Below are 21,189 nucleotides of genomic sequence, written 5' to 3' on the forward strand. Positions count from 1 at the left end.
AAAGAAAATAGAGGTGATCCCCTTATATTACAGGCTTTTCGTGTTTTGGGTTCACAGTCAACTGAAATGTTAAACCTTAGAAAATAATTTGCCTTCTGTTTAGTAATTATGATCTCACTTCAATAAATTCCTTTGCTAGTCTCATATGCAGGTGGTGATGAGATGCCTATCTCTGTCTTTATCCTAGAACTTCATAATCCTGCTGTATATTTATTTACATTCTATATTCCCCATAAGATTATACTAGTGAATCCAATGAAATAACATGAATGATTCTAAGAGAATCTATACAGGAGTTCGTTAATTGTATTCCATAGATCAGTGATGGCAAACCTATGGCACACGTGCCACAGGTGGCACGCGGAGCCATTTGTCAGGGCACGCAAGGTGCTGCCCTGTCAGCTGGCCAGCGGGCATGCGCGCGCTGGCCAGCTGAGTTCACCTTTTTAAAAGCCATTTTTTCCCCCCTCCCCAGGCTCCAGAGGCTTTATAGGAGCCTGGGGAGGGCGAAAAGAGCCCCCCCCACCCCCCGGAGGACAGTCCGGAGGCTTCCCTGAAGCCTTCAGAGGGCCTCCGGGAGGGGCAGGGGAGGCTCTTTTTGCCCTCCCCAGGCTCCTATAAAGCCCCTGGAGCATGGGGAGGGCGAAAAAAGCATGTACAAATGGGGGGGTCACGCGTTGTGCGCGCATGCGCACTGGGGGGTCGTGTATTGCATTATGGGTGTGGCACGCCCGTACATGACCCCCCCTGCGCTCCCCCCCTTGTGGCACGCGAGCCAAAAAAGGTTCGCCATCGCTGCCATAGATCATTCACTTCTCTGGCCTTATTTAGTTCATGTCAGGAGACAAATACAATTCTGTGACTCATGTAGAAATAGACCGTTGCCTCCTGAATCTATCATCCTCTGTCAAAGGAAATCTATTTATTGTGGGACTGAAGTGTGCCTTCCATTTTAATTGCGAAAACAATGTTTTCCTGAATCTATAGGAAAAAACAATTTATTTCTTCTTTGATATGGCAAATCTTAAAACAAAGTTTATTCAAACAAAATAACCCTTTAGTCTTTGTTTGCCTCCCACAGAAATCCTTTGGTGGGAAGAAAAATGGCTGCCAGAATCAGATTGCCAAGAGATAAGGCAGCCAACAGAGGCTGTTCTCATGAAGAATGTTAGGTAGACACTAGAAGCTGGGTTTCCTCTTATGCATTCAGAGGTGTCAGAATAGTTATTCTTCAGGCTGCCTTTGATATGAAAGAAGATCCTAACTTTTTCCTTCCAGCTTTTGGGAAGAAAAGGCAGTGAAAATTGTAGATGGCCAGAGCAACTCCACAGAGCAGTTCAAGGAAGCATATAAACCTAGTGTGTTGTTCTTGCTTATACTGTACTGTACATGCACCCTATGTTGCATTTTCTGTCTTGTCCTTCTAAATCAGAACAGTGATGAACAAAGAAAATCATCTCAACCAGGATACTAAATGATTTCCCAACTCCCAACAGATTCCATTGCTTCTCAGTTCATGTTCCTAAACTCAAATCTGGTCATGGGATGATTCGACTTTCAACCACAACAACTTATAACCAGAATTCTGGACTCAATCGTGTCCAGAACTTTGGATCACAAGTTGAGAATACCAGTACTTCTCCCCCAAAGTAATTTGTGGCCATACAGTCCTCAGTGATTACTATAATCTCATTTTCTTTTTATGTGGTTTTTTTTTTGCCAAAGCTAGGGAATTTGCTGTGGAATTCCCCATTCCTGTAGGCTTTATCTCTATCATAAGCAAAAGAAAAAAATATTCTAATAATATTTCTGCTGGAATAGACAACGGAGACAGAAAGATGATATGTTTGCGTAGTTCCCACTTTTGATAGGGCATCCTGTCTTCCACTGTTTTTTTTATTAAACATAAATTAAAATGGACACAGTGTAAACCATCTTGGCAGAATCTATGCCATACATGCTAAGATATTCAGTTATACATTATAGCCACCCTGTTTTTTTTAACATTTAATTCATGCCGTATTTACAAAAAAGAAAAAAGTAACCTACTTCCAGCCCTGTTGGTTTGTGTTTATCTTGTACATTCTCTCATTTATCATTTCATACATCATTCTAGTCTCCCTTCTATGGATCTTGACTCATGCTTATTTGGGGCTTTCCCTTTTATATTCCAACCATCTATAAAAATTTATCCCAAATCTTATAATATTCTGATTCATCTTTGGCCATCGGGGGGGAACAACTGCCCCCAGTGGATAGGGCACGCAATTTGGGCGTCCTCCTAGATTCCGGGCTGTCGCTAGATGATCATGTGACAGCCGTGGCTAGGGGGGCGTTCCACCAGGTTCGCCTGGTGCGCCAATTGCGCCCCTTACTAGAGCGGGACGCCCTTTGCACAGTCACCCATGCCCTAGTGACTTCCCGTCTTGATTACTGTAATGCTCTCTACATGGGGCTCCCCTTGAGATGCACCCGAAGGCTTCAGCTGGTTCAGAATGCAGCTGCGCGGGTTATTATGGGGAGTACTAGGTACTCCCATGTAACACCTTTCCTGCGTGAGCTGCACTGGCTGCCTGTGGCTTTTCGGGTGCGTTTCAAGGTGTTGATCGTCATCTTCAAAGCGCTCCATGGCTCGGGACCTAGTTACCTGCGGGATCGCATTCTACCCCATACATCCCTGCGACCAAGCCGCTCTCACAGAGAGGGTCTCCTCCGGGTACCTTCCGCTAAACAGTGCGGGCGGGCGGTGCCTAGGAATAGGGCCTTCTCTGTGATGGGCCCAACCCTCTGGAATGACCTCCCCCCGATATTAGAACCACCTCGGATCTCCGCTCCTTCCGCAAGAAACTCAAGACCCACCTGTTTCGATTAGCCGGCCTGGCCTAATTGTAATCGTAATTGTATTTACAGGGAACATCTATTACTAACCTTCCTGGATGGCTTTTTAAATTTTAAATTGGGGTTTTAAATGGGTTTTAAAATTGTTTTAATTATTTAAATTGGTTTTGGGTTTTATACACAGACGGTATGTGTGCGTTGTTTTGTTTGATGTCTTATGTTATGTTTTGTTGTCTTGAACATGAACAGTCTGTACACCGCCCCGAGTCCCTACGGGGAGAGGGGGCGGTCTATAAATTCAATAAACCTTAAACCTTTATTCTTCAATTTATCAATTTCAGCTCAAAATTTTCCTAATTATTTCCCCTTCGTGTGGAGTTTCCCTGTTTTTCCAATTTTGGGCAAAGACCATTCTTGCTGCTGTGATAATATGTATTGTTAGAAAGATTACCCCCTTGTTATATTTCTTGTTTATAATTCCCAAGAGAAATAGTTCCTGTGTGAATTCTATTTCCTCTTCGGTGATCTCTATTAACCACTTTTGGATATTCTGCCAGTATATTTTGGCCTTTTGGCATGACCACCACATATGGTAGTATGTGCCTGTTTCCTGGTCACATTTCCAGCAATTCGGCGATGAATTTCTAAATATTTTGGCGATTCTTGTGGGCGGAAGGTGCCACTTGCAAAACATCTTATATAGGTTTTCCTTATACGGTATTGACAATGTTATTTTCCTGTTCCTTTCCCATAGTTCTTGCCATCTGTCCAAATTATATTATAACCAAAGTTTATCGCCCATGCAATCATAGTCTTGATCTGCTCTTCTTCCATCTTGTATTCCAATAAGAATTTGTAAATCTTCTTTATCAATTTATCATTTGTCCCCAAAAGAATCTTGCCTATTGCCATCAACTCCCCACTGCCACTCTTTTGAGTAATGTGATTGGATTTGGAGGTAAGACCACCATTCCAGATCTATCCCCTGTTCTTTTAAATCTTGCCTCGATCTTAATCTCCCTTCTTTATCTAGTATATCTTTATAGGTGATCTGTTTTTCCTGATTAATAAGATTGGAATGCACTATTGCTTCTAGTGTTGATAGCCAAATGGGTAACTTGCTATAAATTTTCCTCTTAAATTTATTCCATGTTTCTAATAACGCCTATCTGATGAAGTGTCTTTGGAAGTATTGATGTGTGCTACCTGTTTCCCGTACCACAGGAAGGCATGCCATCCTAAATGCAAATCATGGCCCTCAAATGTTAACAATCTATTATTTTTTAAATCAATCCATTCTTTTACTCAGGTTAGTATTGCTGTTTCATAGTATAATTCCCATTTTGGTACGCCGAAACCTCTTTCTTTTACGTCTTGCAGAAGTTTAAAATTAATCCTGGGTTTCTTCCCTTGCCAAATGTATTCTGATGTTATTTTATTCAGCTTTCCAAGGCACTTTTTATCTAATTTTATGGGGATGTTTCGGAACAGGAATAATAATTTTGGAAGAACATTGATTTTCATCACTGATATCCTTTCCCATGAAAGAGAGTCTCAGTTTTTTTCCACCTCTCCAATTCTCCTTTTATATAATTTAATAATTTAACATAGTTGTCCTCTTTGATTGATGTGCACCTTGCCGTTATATAAATTCCTAAATATTTCATTTTCTTTTCAATCTAGATATTTATTTCCTTGGCCAAATCCTCCTGCTTCTCCGTCATATTTTTGACTATCATTTTTGTTTTATCTTTTTTGATTTTCAATCCGGCTACCTTCCCTGTCTTCCATTGTTATTCTTACTTTTTCAGTTGCTTGATATTTTTTTTAGCTGAGTTGTACATTGTTACAGTGATAAGTGTTCCATCTTCTCTAAGGCAAGAGGAGTTAATTCTTTCCTGCCAGGCACAACCTCAAGTGACTAAAAAGACCCTCTATAATGTCCAACTTCCATTCTGGTTATAGGATAGTACAATTATGTTTTTTGTAATGATTGAACAACCTTTCTGCTAGTGTGGACTATATGTTGGTACTTTTTTAAAAATCTGCCCTGATGCTACAGTAAATAGTGCTCTCACACCAACAGGCACATCTGTTATAACAGTTTCCCACGATCTTCCAAAATATAGACTATGTAATATAGTCTCCGTTTATCTTATATTTTGAAGGATTGGCAAATGAAAAAGACAAAGAAACCTATTTGTTTTATTTTGTTTAGATTATATTATAAGGATGTAAAAACAAATAAAAAGAGAGTACATTAAATGAAACATGCAAATATTAAAATATGTTTAAAGGCATGTTACCAATCCTCCACAGATGTGTTCTCTAGCTTGAGAGGGTGCATCAGAAAGCTAATTAATCTTTTGAGGCTTTTTACCTTTTGACTCAAAAATCACATGCTTCATTAATTTCAAATTATTAGATCCATAAAATATAAACCAAGTGTTATTGCTGTGCTCACCCAAGAACTTTTTATGATGGGAATTAGTTCCATTTCTTGGAATTACCTAATCCTTTATAGCATCCCTATTTTTCCAAGCTTTTGGTGAGGGGTTGAGGAAGGTTCTTAAATAGCAGAAGATTATATCTCCAAATTGTGACACATTTAGAGGGTAATATTAAAAAATAGAGTTGTGTGCCATGGGTACCCAATCTCTGTTTTACAAAAAAAAATGGTAGTACTTCTGGATCACTTGAAGAATGCACGTACTAACTAGATTACCTGCTATTTGATGACTCATATTCAATTTGCAAAGGCCTTGGTATTTTTAAAGGATGGCATTTTCCCCCTAATTTTTTCAAAATGTGTGCATTTTTATGAACCAATATTTGACCTAAATATTCTAAGGTTGATCCTGGTGGATTCCTTAAATTATATTCTTGTTTGTGTTTCTGCAAATTCCTTTCACATTTTTGCTTGAAAAGAAATCTATAATATATTTTTCTTATTTCACCAGCCCATCTGTTTTAAGAAGATCAGAATCCTTGGGAAAATAAGCTTAAGAAATAGGTCCATTTTGGATCCTTATATCTGTTGGGTCTGCTAATATAATTGACAGTAGTATCTTATGAGAAGATCTCTGAGATGAAGACTATGTATGTGCCGTAAAATTTCTGTACATGCAATTGAATGAAAAGTCACAGAAAACATCTGTATGGAATTATATCATTTATTAAATACTAAGTCTATGGCATTTTACACACCTTATTTGAGGTGTTGTCCACTGATCAACATCTTGGAAATGCTTGCAAAATAAGGAGCAAGTAAACCAGATTGATAGGACATTTGTCTTTGCAAGTGATAAGTGACTGGCTTGACTTGATTTCTGATTAATTTGGTTAAATGTTTATCTTAAAAAGGAATGAAATAGTGAGAACTGCTCATAGAGCTGAGTTATTGGTTTTATTAAAACTTCACAATTGTTTCAAATTTTTTTTTGTTCCCAGTATCAACTTTAAAGATCCACAATACCAAGAAGACTATATTTTTAAGGCAGTTGTATTATCTGGGGCAAAGTAAGTATTTCTTTTTGAAAATATTTCTGAACCATTTACTATATAATAGAATGTAGGTAACTATACTATGCTGAAATTTGGACCAGATGACTCTGGTCTCTTCCGTTGTCCAGACACATATTATACTAAATAATTTTGTCTTAACAATCAGAAAACCTGCAGCAGTTCTGAAGCCAGGTGACTGGGAGAAAACTAATAATGATGGCAAATCTTGGAAGCCACAGCTTGGCTTTAACCGTGATAGGAGACAGGTTCACTTGGACCAGTCAGCATTCAGAACATTAGGGTAAGTAGTTATGAGCTTTATTGATTGTTAATTAGTTATTATTCATCAACATTTATTTACTCATATAGGTAGTCCTCAACTTACAACAGCTTGTTTAGTGACAATTCAACCGTTATCATGGCACTGAAAAAAGTGACTTATAACCGCTTTTCACACTTACAACCATTGCAGCATCCCCATAGTCAAGTGATCGAAATTCAGATGCTTGGCAACTGACTCATATTTATGATAGTTGCAGTGTCCCAGGGTTATGTGATCCCATTTTGTGAACTTGTGACAAGCAAAGTCAATGGGGAGGCCAGATTCACTTAACAGTCGTGTCTTTCCTAACTGCAATGGTTCACTTAACAGCAGTGGCAAGAAATTTCATAAAATGTGGCAAAATTCACTTAACTATTGTCTCACTTATCAACAGAAATTTTTCGGCTCAATTCTAAATCAAGGACCATCTGTATTTAGCAAGGAAACCATACAGAGATGTTTATGTTTTGAAATAACTTGATGCATTTTGTTGAATAGATCAAGAGTGTTATGTTAGAACATTTCATGTTGTGTATATGGTAAAAATATAAGTGTTTTTGGTGTTTTGCGTTATTTTTAATGAAAAATAAGTCCACAAGATGTAGCTGTAGCAATCATTTGGGGTGATTTTAGCAATAGCCGTGAGATTTATATACTGTTCCGTACTGCTTTACAGCACTCTCTGTGAGCTGTTTATAATGTCAGCATATTGCCCCCAACAATCTGGATCCTCGTTTTACCAACCGCAGAAAGATGGAAGGCTGAGTCAACCTTGAGGAGATCAGGATCAAACTCCAGATTGTGGGTGGAGTTAGCCTGCAATACTAACTACTGCGCCATCACCATGATTTTACATTAGGAATTAAACAAATTTCATGGGAGAAAGAATATCAATAACAATTAGTAATATAATCTTCAATATTGAAAAACTATACTTCTTAGTACCCATCATGGGGGGAAAACCACATGGAGGAAGTTAATGTCTATTAATAAGCATGATGTAGCCACTATTGGTATAGAATAGACTACATCGATCCTTAATTTGATCCCTAATAGGATTCTCATATTCCTCCAAAACAAAACACTTTGATTTTTCTAGGAAATTTGTTATATGGCTCTTTATAATATGATTATTTTACTTATTCCCTATTAATGGCAAAAGACTCCCAGGATGATACTGTATCTATGTGTCAGAGTTTATTTGCATGATATGTGAACCTATTCCATGAAAAGAACCATGATTTACAACCATCATGGATAACTTGAAGGCAAAAACAGAAGCAAATGAGTGATGAATCATGCCCCCAAAATTCACTATCCTTTGAAATACCTATCGTTATATTTTTATAAGTTAGTAAAGTAAGTTAAATCAAGGTTTAGACTTCAGTGTGCTCTGTAGTCTTTTTCCATTTGATTTGGACAAATGGAATCATGAATTCTTTCTCCCCTAAGTAAAGAGTCATATATAATCTTTAGTTATATGGATTATTATACTGTATAATCTTATTTTCTTCCAGTTACTCTGGAAAGACTTTATAAAATCAGTGTGTATATATTTTAATGTGCAGAAAGCTGCTTACATAAGATTGGTTTCCCATAGTGATGGACATGCATAGTGCATATGTCTATGATTAGATTTATATCCTGCCTTTCCTATGCTCAAGGCACAGGATCTCCATTCATTTTATCCCAACAACAGCAAACCCATGAGGTAGGAGCTGAGATGGAGGACTGGCCAAAAATCATCCAGTGAGAGTTCAGGGTTAAAAGTGGACTGAATCTTCCTGGCTCTAATTCGTTACAATATCAGTTCTACATGACTCAAAATAAATATATTTCTACGTCCATAATATCTCTGTTTAACCAGAGCTTTGGGAATGCATGTTTATGCTGGTCTGAAATGCAAGCCTCCTGCTTCACGGAATAATGTGGAGATGAGTTTCCTTTGGATCATTTATTTCCGAGAAAATTAATACTTCCTTTTGTTTTTCTTCCCTACATTATAGACATACAATGTCAAGGGACAGAGGACAATCAGGAAGTGGAGTATACAGTAATATTGCCCCCCCTGGGGCTTACAATCAAGGAAACGCGTATAGACCATTGCTAGGCAGACCACAGCATCAGATTCCCAAATTGCTGTCAAGTAAGTTTTTTTTTTCATTTGCCTTCTTTGTCTTCTTTATTGTTGAATAAATCATTTTTGCTGATGTTATAGACATAATAGTAGCTTTTTGTTCTTGAGTCTGTTTTAAGCTATTTAACAGCATTTCTTCACAGAAGAGCTTCTCTTCTGTTAAGGATGAGAAGATGATGAGAGAATTATCCTATTCAATTGAAGCACAAATTCACATATGGCCCCAGATCTTATGTTTTCCAACTCCATATTTTAAATAATGAAACCCAGCCAATTTTAGAAGTGGCATTGCACCTTTTTGTACTAGTGGACACATACCAAATTTTGAGCAAATATAGATGCTATCAGAAAATGGATCTGGTGGCATACGCATCTCTCCCCATTGATAGGGAGTGTTGTAGCCCACCAATGGCCAGCAAAGCTGACAGCAAATTTGGACAGGAACATGGGCCAGTGCTGGAGTCTGGGGAAGGCTCTGATGAGGGCTCTGTGTCGAAGGCAGAGTGGGGTCTGTATGCCAGTTACCAACTGCTTTCAGAGTCAGACATCAGTGAGGCAGACGAACAGCTGGAGCCTGTTCCCAGTATGCGCATGAACAGAGTTGCCAGACGAAGGGAACAGCTAAAGAACAGGGGTTAACTTGGGAATAGGGCCAGAGGTGGACGATGAATCGCCCCTCCCAAAGGAAATAAAAGAGGAGCGAAAGGGGAATGGAGTTGCAGTAGACAATTAGTTCACTTAATTGACTTGTGACTCTACGAGACTCCTTGCAAAATTTTGCAGATATTAGCCTGGCAACTCTCTACGCCAGATAAGGTCTGTGACTGTAAATCCTCCCTTGAAAGATTTTGCTGTATGTGAATGAGCAGAATTCACAGTAAATTTTTCGCTCAATATGCTAAACTTGATTAATATTAATCAAGATTTCTTTTTTTTTTAATTCAAATTTTATTGGTTTTTAAAAAAATTTCAGGGAAAAAGGGTTATAGGGTATAAAACATTTTGACAGCTACATCGTGCGGGGGGAAGAAGCCCCCCCCCCCCCAGGTCTTGCAACTTACAAACAATGATAGAAAAATATCAGCATTTACCTAAGTATTAGCAGTTTAAAATTTGACACAAAATCATCAGTATGTTTCAATCATTTGTTTTGTATCACTTCCATAAAAATACATTATGGCAACAATTGCAATAGTGTTCCAAATCACTTTTGTGATCTGAGTCTTCTAGCTGTTGCATCCTCTCTCCCATCTACCGGCTGAGCCTCAGCCCCTCCCTCCCTTGTTTCTTGTGTAACATCCCCCATTTCACCTAAAAGAGCACTGTGTTTTTTAGCAAAAGCCTCTGCTTCCGCTGGTGTGTGAATTCTAATTCTGCTGCCCTCCCAAAAAATCAGCATGCCTTCTGGAAATAGCCCTCTGAACTAGACCCCATTATTATATAATTTTTTGCTCAGAAGAAATATTTCCTTCTATTATCTCTTACTTTTTTTGGGATCTGTTTAAGAATGGTTATCTCTTTATCTTTATATTTTAGTGGTCCTCCCCTTTGAGCTCCTAGAACCTCATCTCTTATAGTTTTTCTAAGAAATTTAATATGAACTTCCCTTGGAATGTTATGTGTTCTTGCATAAGCCGAATTAACCCTATAAATCAGGTCACTGTCCCACCAAAGCTGTTGTTTCTCTCTATTGATATACTCTGCTAGTATTGTGGTCATAATCTCCTTGAGATCTTCATTCTCAGCTTCTGGCAAATTTTGGAGCCTAAGAAAAAAAGACATCCTTTCAAATTCCATTTTTAACATCTGGTTCCCAAATTCTGTATTCCCCCTCTGGATTGTCTTCATCTCATCTCTAATCCCAACCACCTCCTCCAGCACACCAATCCTCTGTTCATTCCGTGTGGTTTGCTGGTTCGTCTCTCTGAGCTCTTCCTTTAAGTCCTGCAATTGTTTTTTAATTTCGTCCTGTCCCTTTAAGGTGCTTTGAAGCATCTGCTGAGTAGACAGGTCTTTTGCACTCTCTTCAGAGGCTTTGGGTTGTAGGAAAGATCCCATTTGTGACTGGTGTGCAGGGCTGGACGTTGAAGATGTTGGGGCCGACGAGGCCTTACCAGGTGGCAATTTCTTAGGACCATCATGAGGCTCAGAGTTAATTGTTATTCTGTACAAAGAAATGGTGTCTGTAGGAGAGCACAGCTGACAGGGATCACCAAACAAGCAAGTCCAAAGGAGAACAAGTCCTCTAGCAGAGAAGTTAAAACAAATAGGTGGGTCAAGATATTCCAAGTCCAGGGGAGTAATGTATTTGAAGAGGTCTCCTGGAGGTCTCTGGGGTAGAAGTTAGTTGAAAGCCATAAAGTTTTCCAAGGGAGGAGTCTCATTCATAAAGACAAAGAAGAAGGAGGAAGTTGGCCATCTTGGGTCAGCCAGTATAGGTGATCAAGAAAACAACAAAGTCAGAATTTCCATAAGTAGTTTAAAAAGGAATCAGTTCAGCCATCCTTTCTCTCGCAATTGTAGCCAAGGAAAGAGATTCCCCCCCCCCATTATTTAAGGGAAGTGAAAGTAGTTTTTAAACTTTCTCTCTCCCCCATGAGGGGGAGGGATTTTTCAAGTGCCGCTTTTCCGAGGGGGGTTGAATTTCCCCCCCCCCTCCAATCTAAGCTCCTCCAGAAGTTGAAACAAGCAAGGCAGGAAAACTGCAAAACCGTCAGAAGTATAAGAATAGTAAAAGACCTGGGGAGACCCCTCGGCTCACCGCTCTTCAGCTGCTTCGTTCTAATTGTTTAAACCTCCCAGGGCCGTCCAGCGAAAAGGCGACGTCACTCGCCCCCCACTGCTCCCTGGCGCCTAGGCGAAGCTGGGGAAAACACCCCCACCGGCTGCTGCCACTGCTGGGGGGGGGTCCCAGCAAGCCACCTTTCGGCAGGAGACCCTTCGCTCGAGCCTCCTGTGCTCCTTTCAGAGACCGCCAAGGGAGCGATCGGCGGACTACACGTCCGTCGCCATTCGGTCCCGGAAGCGGAAGCCCCGGGAGCGGAAGCAATATTAATCAAGATTTCTTAATGGCAGCTGTTGTATGAACCTAGCCCATTGGTGTTTGGGGTATTTAGTATTTCAGAGAGATTGATGCTGGCAGAGGCATCACGGGCCAGTTCTTTGTTGTTTCCAGAGCAGCCACGCGGGCCACTTTTAAGCACTCCATGGGCCGAATCTGGCGCACAGGCCTGTTTGACACACCTGGTCTAAGTGATTGTCATTTGTCCAAATTTTTGTTGCTTCAGGTCTGAGTTTTATGTTTTGGGATAAACATGTATGGGAAATATGCTGATCAGGTTCTGATTAGTGCTTACTAGGGTTGGACTACTGAAACCTCAAGATGCATGGTTTTTTTGTCATACTCTGCCACTGACTTTTCTGTGTCAGCACTACTGACTGCTAATCAAGATAGCAAGCTGGATTTTTGCTTAGTGCAGCAGTAGCAAAGCTTAGGTAGAAGTTAGAGGAAAAGAGTCCCTTTTTACCAGGATCTAAAGACAAGTATAAATGCAATAACACCCTTGGCAGAGGTTGAGTCCTGGAGTCCAATAAACAAGCAACAAATCCAAAGAAAAAGACAGGAGATATGGTGAGGCAGAATCCAGACACCACATGACAACAAGGTGAACACAGAAATGCCAGGACTTGAAAAGTTGTTCTCAGCGTTTTGTCCCAGGGAGGGAAGCCAATAAATAAGCCAAGCCAAACTGAGCCTCCATGCAGATGCTTAGCTGGGATACAGGATTCCTTCAACTTGACTCTCCTGCCAATCTGCTTTTTGGCCAGTCTGTCTGTCCTGTGATGCTTAGCTATCTATCATTGTATCTTTCAAGCAGGTCTCTGCTTTGAAAGGGGTGGGGGTGGGGGCAGGAAAGGGGAGACTGAATTTCAGAATCTGAGAGGCTATCAACGGGTGCACGCAAGAAATAAATGGGCTTGCTAGATCTGCCTCAGACAAAGGAGAGCTCTTGGCTACAGCACTGCTGCAGTCACCATTCATGAATAAATGCCCCTGGTGCTCCTTCCTCTTCTGCCTAATTCAAAGACAGGTCCAGCAAGGCCACAGATGCAGTTCAAGCTATTATTATTTGTTTTTTTTACTTAATTATTTTATGCATTTTTTTTTTGCTTCCCTTTTGAGAGCAATATAAGTATATTGTATCTCACTCTGAACCTCACGTAACTTTCCTGCGTACAACAATTTTCCATAGTGGGTGGTAAGATGGTGTTAAATGGAATGAAGAAAAGGCCAACCATTCAGATCATTCTCAAATTTTATATACCATATTTTTCCTTATATACTATAAGATGTACCAGAGTAAAAGACGCATCAAGATTTCAAAGAGGAAAACGGGGGAGGGGGGAGGTTTTTGTCTCCGTGTGTCCTGTTTTTGCTCTCTCCAGCCGCCAGAAGCACTCTGCAGGTCTCCCAAGCCTTCTGCATGTGCTGTTTTGTGCAAAAAGCTGGCCCGTTTTTGGCCTCCCAATCCCCCCACCTCTTAGGAGTGTTGTTTTTGCTCTCTCCAGCCCCCAAGAGCACTCTGCAGGCCTCCCAAACCCGACAGGTATGTTGTTTTTGCTCTCCCCAGACCCCAGGAGCACTCTGTAGAGCTTCCAAACCCCCTGGGCTTTTGCCAAAAATGGACACGCGGGGCAGGGTTTCAGGAGGCCAAAAATGGCCACATTCAGTGTATAAGATGCACGAACATTTCCACTCTCTTTTTGGGGGCGGGGGGAGGAAGTGTGTCTTATAGTCTGAAAAGTATGGTATGTCACCCCCTTTTCTGCCAGTAAATAAAAGAGCACACCAGAACATCTGGGAGCCACTTCCGATGACAACCTGGAAACCGAACAGATCCCAGGGAAATATCAGGACTTCGCAGAAGTATTCAGCAAGACTGAGCGCAACATTCTGCCCCCCCCCCACCGGGACAGATTGTGCTATCGAAATCATCCCCGGGGCAAAACTACCCAAACCCAAACTGTATGCCACGACGCCCTGGGAAATGCAAGAAATTCGCAAATACATAGACAAAAACCTAACATGGGGGTTCATCAAGCCAGCCAAGTCATGGGTCACGGGAGAAAAAAGACGGAACTATGAGGCTGTGTGTGGACTTTAGAGGAATCAATACAGTGTCCGTACACAACCTATACCTGGGATGGCGAACCTATGGCACATGTGCCACAAGTGGCACACGGAGCCATTTGTCAGGGCACGCGAGGCATCGCCCTGTCAGCTGGCCAAAGCGCATGCTGGCAAGCTGAGTTCAGCCTTTTTTAAAGCCATTTTTCGCCTTTCCCAGGCTCCAGAGGCTTTATTGAAGCCTGGGGAGGGTGAAAAGAGCCTCTCTTCCCCCCTCCCCCCCAGAGGCTCCAGGAGCTTCGCCTCTCATGCACGCATGCGTACTGGGGGGGGTGTCACACATTGCATTAAGGGTGAGGCATGCCTGTGCACGACCCCCCCGCGCTCCCTCCCTTATGGCACGCGAGCCAAAAAAGGTTCGCCATCGCTGACCTATACCCTCTCCCCCTCATGAAGGACATGCTATCTCATTTGGCCAAAGGAAAAGTCTTCACCAAACTAGATCTCAGAGAGGGATACTACCGAATACGGATCAGGGAAGGAGATGAGTGGAAAACAGTGTTAAATTGCCCCATAGAGAGCTTCCAATTCAAAGTGATGCCTTTCTGACTGCAGGCAGCCTCAGCAATGTTCATGCAGTTAATAAACCAGGCGCTGTACGAGCACCTCTACAAGGGGGCCCTTGTCTACCTGGATGACATCCTCATCTACACAGAGACTATGAATGACCACATACCCCTAGTCCAGTGCTTCTCAATTATTTTCTGTCATGCCCCCCCTAGGAAGAAGAAAACATTTCGCGTGCCCCGCGTGACTGTAAATAGTATCATTTGTCTATAAAATTGTTATAAGTACACCTCTGCATAACACTGTATCCTTATTAACGTATAAGAGAATAAAAAAAGAAAAATGTGGATCAATTTACAACAAAGAATAGCTTTATTAACTGTAGCAGAAAAGATTTAAAGGAGCACAGCTAGAACATATATATACATATATTTATATATAGAGTATCACAGAAGTGAGTACACCCCTTAACATTTTGTAAATATTTAAGTATACTTAAATATTTACAAAATGTTAAGGGGTGTACTCACTTCTGTGATAACACTGAAGAAATGACACTTGTATGTGCATGTATACATGTTACGGTGAAAGTCCGAAATCTGGTGAATGTCGACATTCACCAATCTCGCTTGGTGAATGTCCGAAATATTTGCTAAATGCCCTTATTTCTGACTTACACCGGTGAATGTCGACATTCACCAAGTACGTTTTCCCCTCTCTTTGGGGAGGAGGAGAGCCAGAGGATCGCCTCTCTTTGGGGAGGAGGAGAGCCAGAGGATCGCCTCTCTTTGGGGAGGAAAGTACGTTTTCCCCTCTCTTTGGGGAGGAGGAGAGCCAGAGGATCGCCTCTCTTTGGGGAGGAAAGTACGTTTCCCCCTCTCTTTGGGGAGGAGGAGAGCCAGAGGATCGCCTCTCTTTGGGGAGGAAAGTACGTTTCCCCCTCTCTTTGGGGAGGAGGAGAGCCAGAGGATCGCCTCTCTTTGGGGAGGAGGAGAGCCAGAGGATCGCCTCTCTTTGGGGAGGAAAGTACGTTTCCCCCTCTCTTTGGGGAGGAGGAGAGCCAGAGGATCGCCTCTCTTTGGGGAGGAAAGTACGTTTCCCCCTCTCTTTGGGGAGGAGAGCCAGAGGATCGCCTCTCTTTGGGGAGGAAAGTACGTTTCCCCCTCTCTTTGGGGAGGAGGAGAGCCAGAGGATCGCCTCTCTTTGGGGAGGAAAGTACGTTTCCCCCTCTCTTTGGGGAGGAGGAGAGCCAGAGGATCGCCTCTCTTTGGGGAGGAAAGTACGTTTCCCCCTCTCTTTGGGGAGGAGGAGAGCCAGAGGATCGCCTCTCTTTGGGGAGGAGGAGAGCCAGAGGATCGCCTCTCTTTGGGGAGGAAAGTACGTTTTGCCTCTCTTTGGGGCATCCTTTGAGGCGATCCTCTGGCTCTCCTCCTCCCCAAAGAGAGGGGGAAACGTACTTTCCTCCCCAAAGAGAGGCGATCCTCTGGCTCTCCTCCTCCCCAAAGAGAGGCGATCCTCTGGCTCTCCTCCTCCCCAAAGAGAGGGGGAAACGTACTTTCCTCCCCAAAGAGAGGCGATCCTCTGGCTCTCCTCCTCCCCAAAGAGAGGCGATCCTCTGGCTCTCCTCCTCCCCAAGGAGAGGGGGAAACATACTTGGTGAATGTCGACATTCACCGGTGTAAGTCAGAAATAAGGGCATTTAGCAAATATTTCGGACATTCACCAATTTCGGTCTTTCACCGTAACATACACACACAAACACACACATATATTTCCTGCATGCAGTGATTTCTAGAAACAACACCTGCTCGTCTCAGTGGGAAAGACCCATGCATCCCAGATGCGAAGACAGTCCAAGTGGTCTCTCCCTCTGTCTCTCTCTCTCCCTCGTCTCTCTCCCTCTCTCTCTCTCTCTGCCTTTCTCTTTCTGTCTCTTCTTCTATTTCTGTCTGTCTTTCTGTCTCCCTCTCTCTTTCTCTCTCTCTGTCTCTCTCTCACTCTCTCTGTCTCTTTCTGTCTCTCTCTCTTTGTCTCCTCTCTCTCTGTCTCTTTCTGTCTCTCTGTGTCTCACTCTCTCTTTCTGTCTCTCTCTTCTCTCTCTCTGTCTTTCTCTGTCTCTCTCTGTCTTTCTCGGTCTCTCTCTCCTCTCTCTCTTTCTGTCCCTCTTTCTCCTTCTGTCTCTCTCTGTCTCTGTGTGTGTGTGTCTCTCTCTCTCTGTCTATCTCTTTCTGTCTCACTTCTCCCTCCCTCCCTCTCACTAGCTCTCTCTTTCTCTATCATCTTCTGAAGGTGGGGGGGGGTTGAAAAGGGGCCCATTTTTTGTGCCTCCTGGGGCATCTGTGCACCCCATTTTTCACCTCCCCCACCCCCAGAAGCATTCTACTGGCAACAAATGGGCAAAAATGGCCCGTTTTTTGGCCAAAACCTTCCCCTCACGGCCAGTTGCAGGGCGTGGATCCCGCTCGGAGAAGGCGGAGCGGCAGCTCCTCCCTCAGCCAGGAGCCAGCGGGGGCTGGTCGGACAGGCAACCTTGGCGGGAAACTCCAGTCCGCCGCCGCCGTTGCACCCAGATGGAAAGGGAGTCTTCGCGCCCCCCTTTATGGAGCCTCGCGCCCCCCCTGGGGGGCGCACCCCACTATTTGAGAACCACTGCCCTAGTCCAACAGGTACTGGAAAAACCTCTGGCAGCCAACCTGTACGTCAAGCTATCAAAATGTGAATTCCACTGTGCACGACTAGACTACCTGGGCTACCAAGTGTCAAATGAAGGAATAGAGAGGGACCCAGCCAAAGTACAAGCTGTCCTAGGCTGGCAACCCCCTCACACCCGCAGACAGCTACTAAGCTTTCTAAGGTTTCCGGAGTTCTATAGGCAATTCATCCCCTCCTTTGCGAAGATTGCCAAACCCCAGGCAGACCTCTTAAAGACAGGGAGCCCAGGAACAAAACCTCACCTGGGACAGCCTCTACAGTGAGACCTAACCTGCCAAGAGGCATTCGAGATGCTAAAAGAAATGTTTGCAAAGGAACCAGTGCTGAAGCATCCTTATCCCGAGCAACCCTTTGTGATCCAAGCAGATGCCAGCGACATGGCTGTGGGAGCGGTGCTACTCCAAAGAAACAACCAGGAAAACTTACAACTCTGTGCCTACACCTCCCCCAAGCTCACAGACACAGAGAGACAGTGGGCTGCATGGGAAAAGGAGGCTTTTGCAGTGAGATAGGCACTGCTAACCTGGAGACACCTATTGGAAGGGGGTCAGAAACCGTTCGAAGTATGGACTGACCATAAAAATCTGGAGTCTTTCAGGATCCCTATCACCCAAACAAGTCCGATGGGCTCAATATTTCAATCGCTTCGACTTCATACTAAAGCACATTCCAGAGCAGAGGAACTTTCTAGCTGACGCCCTCTCCCTCATGCCCCAGTACAAATGTGAACGAGAGCAGGTGATGGACGCCATCATTCCCTCTACCCAAATAGCTGTCCAAGTGATCACCAGACAACACCGTGACCGGCACGACCAACCAGCAGGCGACCTAACCATAAGACTCAAAACGGAACTGCTAGAAGACCCCGGGTTTCAAAATAACTAACACATCTTGACAAACAGAGATGACCTTGCATGGAAGGGGACAAAACTCTACATCCCGGAATCCCTATGCACCCTAATTCTCCAGAGGAGCCACAAGGCCAAACCGGCAGGCCTCTTTGGATTCCTAAAGACATTACATTTAGCCCAGAGGCAGTTCTGGTGGCCCAAAATAAGGAAAGATGTGGACAGTTACGTGAAAATTTACACAATCTGCACCACAATGAAGAGGCGACCAGGAAACCACCCCGAACTGCTGCAACCAATAGCAGAGCCAACAAGGCCATAGGAGGAGATCACAATGGACTTTATAGTAGAGTTGCCGAAAAGTGGGGGAAACACTGTGATTTGGACTGTAATAGATCTGTTCTCCAAATAGGCACATTTCATTCTCTGCAGCAGACTACCTCAGCTCACAAGCTGGCCAAACTGTTCCTGAAGCACATCTACATGGAGTACCTCGAAGAATTATCTCAGAAAGAGGGGTCCAGTTCACAGCTAAGTTCTGGAGGGAGTTTCTGCGGTCCATTGGGTCATCCCAGGGCCTTAGCTTGGCTTTTCACCCGAGCACCAATGGGGGGGCAGAGAGACTGAACACTATGGTGGAGCAGTACCTGAGGTGCTACGTGAACTATCATTAGTCCAATTGGCCAGACCTTCTGTCTTTCGCTGAGGTCGCGTACAATAATGCCCTCCACAGCAGCACAGGACTAACAATGTTCAAAGTAGTGAGCAGCATGGACTTCGTTCCAATGCCTGAGTATCCAAGGGATCCCTCCTCTTCAGTCAGCTTGACTGACTGGATGTCAATGCTAAAAGCAACCTGGGAGAATGTCAAAAAAGCGCTAGCTAAAGCAGCACAAACCTATAGGAAACAGGCAGATAAGCACTGAGCTCCACAACGTCCATTCTTAGTGGGAGAAAAGGTTTTCTCCACAAAATATTTGAGGTTAAGACTCCCTAGCAAGAAACAAACCAAAGTTTGTGGGACCATTCCCCATAGTAAAGATCATCAACCCAGTCTCAATACAACTGAAACTGCCCCAACTGCTAGGGAGGATACACCCAGTATTCCATAGTAGCCACTTAAACCCGTGGTCGGATCCACTTTGAGACCACTGCCCCGGGAGCCCCCAGGCCCTGTGGTCATAGGGGGCCAAACCCCATTATGGAGTGCAGTGCGTTCTTGATTTGAGGTGGCACAGGGGACAACTCCAGTACTTAATCAAGTGGAAGGGCTACCCCTTATCAGAGGCATCTTGGGTAAAGAGTAGAAATATCCAGGCTGATCGACTTATAGAAAGATTCCATGAAAAAAATCCAAACAAGCCTTGGGGAAGGACGTAGCCTTGAATCCTATACTTGTACTCAAATTGCTTGCACATATTGCTTTTGAAAAGTGAGGGGAGAAGGGTGTCAACTCCCCGTGTTGACATTCCCCTCATACCGTCGCAGAGCTGGATCTCAGATTACAGTAGCTGGTTTGAGATTGGTGTATTTATTGTGCAACATGATTTATGACACATAGTGAGGGGAGGAAAGGAACAGGGGCAAAGTTCAGAAGCAGATAGACAAAGCAAAAGAAATGTCTGCGAATAAATCTTGCCTAATGAAGCTGTTAATAAATCACTAGTTTCTGTATTGAAACATTGGCCCTTTTTATGTGTTCATTATGGCATTGTTGGGAAACTTTACACAGTACTTTACAACAAATGAAATCTGGTTTTGGGAATAATGCCAATGAAAGTCAGTACTGTAGTCAATGGGGCTGTAGGTAAACTGAAAAAGGGCTTTAGGGCAGCAGATTGGCCATTCTATAAAGAAATGTCAATAAAAATAAGTAAGTGTATCTTAGACAACCAAATTTGCAGTGATTAGTCATAAACTACAATTCCTAGTAACGCCATTAAAAACCAGAATTATATACCTATACAGTATTTGTTAAGGTATCTTTGGGAAGGGAATGTTTATTTGAGAAATCATGTTAAAAATATTTGTTGATGTTACTGGCTTGTCAAGATGCAGCTCAAAAACTGTTTGTAAAAAAGATTCAATTCCACTTCACATTTGGTTTCTTTTTTTTTAAAGCCATAATGTGTTTTTATAAGTGAATCAATATTAAAATATGGCAAAGTAATGTAGTCATTTCAGCTTCGGCTCTCTCGGTTAGCAATGAAGGTTGGTGGCATTCCATGATTTGATATTGATGTGCCGATTTTCAGTTGATGAATAATTATATGCTAATAGCTTCTAAGAGTCAAGTGGAGTCTGGAAGCACTGTGTGAATATAGGTTTGGTTTTTGCTATCTTGAGTATGATTGTATTACTTTCATCTCAGTCAGAAACTTGTCAATTAGCCGACTTTCTATTAATCAAGCTGGGGGCTGGGCAGAACAATTTTAAATTGGTAAACATGAAATCTTTGATTGCCATACTGATTGCACAAGTTGTCACTTGAGTTGCTATTAGAAAGAGCAGTTTGAATCTTAGCACAGTTCAAAGAATTGCTTACATTTTATGCACTAATGAATTCTTTAAGTCCATTTTTTTTACCATGAGCTGTATTATTGGTCTGCATTTTTCACTTTTATGTTTCCTTCTATTTTCTTTCCCAGCTGTAATGAATAGTCCAAAGTTAGGTATTAATTGTTTTCCATTATTATCATTATTTCCTCATTATATATTTTTTCAACTGAGAACTATAGTTAAGTGTTGTCTTTTTGAGTTTGAGTTTTATTAAATTTATATACCGCCCCCTCTCCCCGCAGGGACTCGGGGCGGTGTACAGACAGTACAAATAAAACAACAAAGCAAGAACAACAATACATTAGACAACCGACATAAACATACGGTCTGTGACATACCCAAACTCATTTCAAGTTAAAATCAGTCTAAAACCAAATTAAAACCCCAAAATTTACAATATTAAAAAGCCATCCAGGAAGGGCAGTAATAGATTGTACTTAAGATTCCGATTAGGCTAGGCCTGCTAGCCGGAACAGGTGGGTCTTGAGTTTCTTACGGAAGGAGCGGAGATCAACAGTAGTTCTAATGTCAGGGGGGAGTTTTGATATGGAGTTGTATATTTCATAGTAGATAT

General features: G+C 42.6%; 1 protein-coding gene across 2 annotated transcripts in view; it reads left to right on the top strand.

Annotated features, from left to right (window-relative positions):
- The window catches only part of XRN2 (5'-3' exoribonuclease 2), a 69,807-nt gene that overhangs the window by 38,376 nt on the left and 10,242 nt on the right, over positions 1-21,189 (top strand). For both annotated transcript variants that reach the window (XM_081950501.1, XM_081950502.1), the window contains exons 25-27: positions 6,289-6,357; positions 6,509-6,643; positions 8,671-8,810. In XM_081950501.1, coding sequence (XP_081806627.1) covers positions 6,289-6,357; positions 6,509-6,643; positions 8,671-8,810 — 344 coding nt within the window. The remainder of the gene's footprint in view (positions 1-6,288; positions 6,358-6,508; positions 6,644-8,670; positions 8,811-21,189) is intronic.

Source organism: Natrix helvetica, assembly GCF_964273705.1.
Source record: "Natrix helvetica genome assembly, chromosome: 4".
In the NCBI taxonomy this organism is placed as follows: Eukaryota; Metazoa; Chordata; class Lepidosauria; order Squamata; family Natricidae; genus Natrix; species Natrix helvetica.